At 32.3% G+C, this 6,027-nt stretch overlaps 2 protein-coding genes across 2 annotated transcripts; one reads left to right on the top strand and one right to left on the bottom strand.

The window, feature by feature from the left end:
• Positions 1 to 375: 375 nt before the first annotated feature.
• Positions 376 to 3,923, bottom strand: LOC118203690 (uncharacterized). The gene has a single exon (XM_035375972.2). It carries the CDS (start codon positions 3,509 to 3,511, stop codon positions 1,067 to 1,069), a length of 2,445 nt encoding a protein of 814 aa, XP_035231863.1. The 5' UTR covers positions 3,512 to 3,923; the 3' UTR covers positions 376 to 1,066.
• A 446-nt stretch (positions 3,924 to 4,369) lies between these two features.
• Positions 4,370 to 5,116, top strand: mRpL30 (mitochondrial ribosomal protein L30). The gene has a single exon (XM_085820612.1). The coding sequence runs from the start codon at positions 4,434 to 4,436 to the stop codon at positions 5,052 to 5,054; it is 621 nt and encodes a 206-aa protein (XP_085676738.1). The 5' UTR covers positions 4,370 to 4,433; the 3' UTR covers positions 5,055 to 5,116.
• Positions 5,117 to 6,027: the final 911 nt, after the last annotated feature.

Below are 6,027 nucleotides of genomic sequence, written 5' to 3'. Positions count from 1 at the left end.
TGGAGCTACAATTTGACATAACATACTTAGTGCATTTGATATTCTGATTTAGTCTGAGATTCCTACAACAATATATTTATATTAAGTAATAATTACATCAGTAAGAAATGCTTATGATAAATACAGAAAAAATTAGTTTGTTCTTTTTGAATAAGGGGTAATTTGTTATTTTCCCTATGATTTTTTTGTAAATTCATTGCTATCCAATTAAATGCCATTTTTTTTATTAACTAATGCAATAAAAAATATAAAATTTTCCTTTATCTTTTATCTCAATAACAGCAAGTATTCCGAACATTTCAATTTTAACTGGATTATGATAACAAAAAGCATATACAAGAGAGAATGAGAAAATAATTAAATGACACAATTACATTTCACATCAAACTTCTATATTTTAAACTAAGAAAATGAAATACATTGCAGCAAGATGAAAGGCGTGTTCGCATTACAGTAAACTAGTAATTTACACATTAATATTACATTAAGAAATTCATCAAAAACACATTTCATCAATTCATACAGAAGATTTAGTTTATTTGGAAAATGTAAGATAAGTGAACATGGATTACTCACTCTTTCAAAATCAAATAATGCCAAGTTATTAATGTGCAAAGTTAAATATTAATTGCATAAAAATGAAAAATTATTTTTTCTTCATACATTTCTGAAACTACAATAAATGTGCTTAATTACATAAATTCACTTTCTCTTTGATGAAATGAACATAGAAGACATGCAATAATTATTTATTAGAAGCTATGATTTAAAGTTTTAACAAAACAAATAAATGATCAATAGAATGCAAAAAATATTAATCATCTATTTAACTCAATACTGTGAACATACTTTTTTTTTAGCTATCAAATATAGTTATTATTGTATTACTTTAAATAAATTACACTTTTCTATTCTTACTATTTTATTTTAAACCATATTTATGATAACATTTATTGAAAAAGATGTAATATTACAGTAACCCTTCTTTTCTTTGATCAACGTATTCTTTTTTAAAAAAGTAAAAAGCATTTCTGTTTTCTGTAACAGATTCCAATACTTAAGTAAATTATGCATCAGAATCTGAACCTTCAATGTCACTGTTGTAACTGCTTTTCTTTGGTCGAATTTCTGCAGTTGCTTTTTTTCCATCTAATATACGAAATGTATCAACATCATTATCACTATCTTCCTTTATAACTGAACGTCTTGGACTTTTGGAAATTGACCGTTTTTCTGAAGTTGGTGATAAGGATTTTTTGCTTGATCTTGATCTTCTCTTATCACTATGTGATTTATGATATCTTGAGCTACTAGGTGTAACTGACCTCTTAGATGAACGCTTGCTTGATTTTCTTGGAGATCTTGAACGATCTCGTGACTTTCGATCACGTGAGCGATTATATTCTGGGCTAGATGATCCATCAGATGGTGACCAACTCGATCTTCGAATTTTCAAACTAGGAGATCGTGAGCCTTTCCGTTCTTTTGGAGAAGATCGCAATTTACTTGAAGATTTACGTTCAGATCTGCTAGATGGTTTACTTGGAGTTGTTGATCTAGATCTGCTTTTTGCCTTACGTTCAAGTTTCTCACTCTTTTTTTCTTCATAATATTCTTTCTCTGAGTGTTGAACATTTACTTCAGGAACAGACTCCGCACAATTTTCAGAACATGGTAAGTTTGCAACATTCATTTCACTTAGTTTACTACTTCCAACCTCAGGTTCATCACAAGGAACATTTATTGGCTTTTCTTCATAGCCAACAGAGGATGGTTTTGATATATCAAGGGAAGGTTTATGATGCTGATCATCATCATCATCATCATCTTTATTTGGTGATAATTTATTCTCCAGATTCTTCTTTTTATCCAGTGAAGGTTCCCTAGAAGTTGATCTTGAACGTGTACTTCTTTTTTTTGAACTTCTTTTTTCATCAGTTTTTGAACGCGATTCTTTTCTCTCTGAACGCGATGATTTACTTCTAGAATGCGATCTTCCACTTCTCTTTGGAGACAAATTACTTCTGGATCTTGATCTTTTGCTTCTTTTAGAGTGCACAAGCCGGCTTCTAGAACGTGATCGCCCATTTCGTTTAGAATGAGATAGCCTACTTCTAGAGCGAGACCTCTCACTTCTTTTGGAGCTTGATAATGCACTCCTAGATCGAGACCTAGCACTCCTTTTAGAACGTGATAAAGGACTCCTGGAACGTGATCTAACGCTTCTTCTTGAACGAGAATGCCTGCTTGTAGATCGAGAACGACGGCTTTTCTTACTGCGCTTGCTTTTTGATTCGCTACGCTTGGATCGAGATCTTCTGCTCCTAGATAAAGAACGATCACTTCTTTTAGATCGCCTTGTTTTGCTTCTTGAGCGAGAACGCTTTGGTTTACTTCTTGAACGAGAGCGCCTGATCTTGCTTCTTGAACGAGTGCGCCTGATCTTACTTCTTGAACGTGACCGTCTTATCTTGCTTCTAGAACGTGATCGATGGGATACAGAACGCTTACTTCTAGAGCGAGACTCTCGACGCCTCGAAGAGGACCTTTTTCGCTTAGCCCGAGACGATCTATCTCTGGAACGTGATCTTCTTGATGGAGAACGCCTTGATGCAGAGCGAGAACGCCTTCTAGAACGAGATGATGAACGCCTTCTTGAGCGGGAAGAACTTTTCGCACCACTTATTTCTGGTTCAACAACACGTGCTATCAAACTTTCAGCTTCTTTTAATCGCTTCATAGCTTCTTCGGTATCCTTCTCTGAGATAACTTCAGATTCTTTTGGTGGCTTTACAATAGCTGAACTGGAATGTTTAATCTTTAGTTTATTGCCTTTTAGTGTTATTCCATCACACTGAAGTGCCTTCACAATTGAATCCCGATCAGTGAACTCAACAAATGCAGACTGAGTCAAATCTGACTCATGACCAGCCATTCGAAGATATTTAACTTCTCCAACCACACCATTTATAAAATCAAGCAACTGATTAGCTGTTACCTGTGGACTTATATTTTCAATGTAAACAGTTCTTCTTATTTCCTCAATGGTATTAGGGTCATGGTCTGCAGATAACGGTGGATATTGAGGCAATCCTAATATATCTAAGTTTGAATCAACAGAAGTAATTACCAAATTTCCATCAACAGCTGCAATATCATTACTAACATCTTTAAATCCAGAAGATAATAAACCTGGTAATGCTGATGCAGGATTCATTAAATCAAAGGCTGTATTATCCTCACTTGGTATTGTATCTCCTGGTATAGCAACCACAACAAGAGCACGATCTATAAATACAGTATTTGTTAAATGCAATGCAACACGAACACTCCAAGATTCTGCATACTTTATGTAGCACACTTTAAACTGGGGCTGTGAAACAGTTATAGTAGGATACATTTTGATATCTTTTATTTTTCCCATATAACCAAACAATTTCTTCATCTGTTCCAAGGTAGCAAGGTTAGACACATTACTAACCTGCGCTATAAGAGGTACGTCATCTGCCATTCTAACAAAATCGGATTAAGGAAGTTCAATTTATACGAGTATTTTTGGCTCAAAATATTGAGAAATAAATCGCTGTTCGATTCTCTAGATTTTTTTAATCACAAGTCAAATTAACAGTGTCAGCTTTCTATGGTTACTAAAAAAAAACTGATTTTGTTTTCTTTATATACTGGAAACGTCCTATCCACAATTATACTTCTGGCGGCATTTTGAAAAGCATTCACTAAAGAACAAATAAACAAAAGTTCTCTTGATTTGACATATAACTCAATATCAAAAAGATATAAAAATCCTCAAATGATACAAATCGAAAGCTTTAATTTACTTAAATTATTATATAATTACATTAAATGTGATTTTCAGTTACCTCTACTCAAGCCATTCCACTAACTCTATGCCATTCCACTAAAAAGTGAATGCCATTCTTGTTTCAGAAACTTAAGCATATATAATGCAGCAATTTTAATGTGTAAAATACAATAAAAATGCTAAAAATTCATTGGAAATAAGGAAGAAGACCTTAAAATTTAAAAATACGAATGGTTTTCCAAAAGAATGTATTATGTAGAATACCAACGCATCGGAAGCTTTATTAATTAGTGCTTCTGGAAGTCATTAACGTCCTAGAAAAATTTCTTTACAATAAAATATTTAAATAGTTGCTCAGTTATTCAGAATGTATGAAACACTTCCATAAGATTCCTTGTTTATATTACCGAAACGTAAAACACTTTCCGTTCCATAAAAGCTATAGAATATTTGCATGGCTTTTATAAAATGGAACAGCATCTCTGAACATACAAAGTTGTATTACAACCTCGAAAATTCCTTAATCGACTTTTTCCGCCGGGCTTAAAGATTTAGTTCGTGCAAAATAAGACTGATGCTTGTTTTCTGTTGATGCAGACATATTCTAAGAGATATGAATACTGTCAGGTACTTTCAATTTAAAAGATTAACGACTTTTCATATTCTGCAAAAGTCGTGCATGTCTGCCCAGAGTAAAAAAGATTTTGAAGCAATACAGACCTATAATAAGCTTCGGAAGCAACCTTTAGCTGATACAAGTCACTCTGCATCCGAAATTAAAATGGCTCAGTTTTATTTTGACAAAGTGAAAGAATACAGAAAACGTTCGGAAGAGGGCTTTGAGCCATCGAAGTTATTTATGGTCTGGCGAATAGCGTCTTTAGTAGGCCGGCCTATCTGGGAAAAAGAAACTATTATAAAATTAGGCTTAGCTGATCATAAAATAAAATATGCAATTGTGAAAAACACAGCTTCAAATAACAAAATGTTATGGACAATTAAACATCTTATTCGAGTGAAACCGATAACCTTTCCTGATGGATTTCCTACAGAAGAGGATCTGTATGGTACTTTTCTGAAACAAACTGGAGAATTGGTTGTGGCAGATCGATTAAGAGTTGATCCCAATGATTTAGAAAGGGATCCTGAATTTGAAAGGAAAAAATTAGATCCTAGAACTATTAGAGAAGACCTTAGATTAAAGTGGTGCTCTGGCTATCCAAAATTATATTAAAAATTCTGTGTCGCTGAATTAACCTGTAAAAAAATTTGAGTAAAAGCATGATTGAACTTGTAGTTAAGGTGTTACGTATCTTCTTTCTTTTTAATAATCAGACCTGAATAAGAATGTGATCCTTATCCCTCCCTTTATAGTTCTTTAGAATATTAAATTAAATTTTACTGATATTAAATGTTTTTAACTACATCAAGTAATTTAATGCCTGTGATGGTAACTGTAATTTCCATATCTAACATTTTTTGAAACTTAAAATACTGTAGTATTTATATATTGTGTACTATACATATAATTAGACATTGAATAAATTCTACAATATCAGTTCTGATTGAGTTGTATGTTTGTGAAAATATTAAGTATGGTATTTGTATGAATTTCATGAAATATATTAATGTAATTGTTAGTCGAATTTATAAACACACTGGAACTTTAAGCATAGAAACTAAAAGATTTGCTTTATGTCCATTCCCTCTTAAAGTTACTGTTTTTGAAATATATAAAAAAGTTTGAATTAGAAGTGGTTACTAGAAAATGAATGAACAAATGTGTGAGAATTGAAGTAATTATGGAATTCTAAACCATAATGATGGTTTTTTGATGATGGAAAAACTTCCAAACAATAATTATTATGGGTTTGTGTAAAAAAAAAAAGCTGTAGGATTATAAACGTTTTAGATAAGACATTTTCAGGACATGTAATACATATTGTATAATCCCATTTTTGCAGTGAGGATGGCTAAGGCATTTTATACTATTATGTTTCGTTTGTTATGATCCTATCCCTAAGCATTCAGTAGGGAGAAATTACTATTACATTTGTTGTAGTTTGGCGTTTTTGTATGAAGGGTGTAGGTGCTTTAATTATGAAATTTCCATTTTTTTTTTTTTTTTTTTTTTTTTTTTTTCCCCAGACTGGCTGTAAATAACTAATTTACAGTTAATTTGGAAGTACAAAAAAATTGTGGATCAT

This window comes from Stegodyphus dumicola, chromosome 7 (genome assembly GCF_044657685.1).
Source record: "Stegodyphus dumicola isolate Sdum_Otavi_A_Nest chromosome 7, ASM4465768v1".
In the NCBI taxonomy this organism is placed as follows: Eukaryota; Metazoa; Arthropoda; class Arachnida; order Araneae; family Eresidae; genus Stegodyphus; species Stegodyphus dumicola.
The sequence above is the reverse complement of the archived record's forward strand: the minus strand, read 5'-3'. Positions and strand labels throughout refer to the sequence as shown.

Bases quoted from the DNA above. Each gene is read 5' to 3' on its own strand.
- LOC118203690 (XM_035375972.2), bottom strand. From the start codon at position 3,511: ATGGCAGATGACGTACCTCTTATAGCGCAGGTTAGTAATGTGTCTAAC.
- mRpL30 (XM_085820612.1), top strand. From the start codon at position 4,434: ATGAATACTGTCAGGTACTTTCAATTTAAAAGATTAACGACTTTTCAT.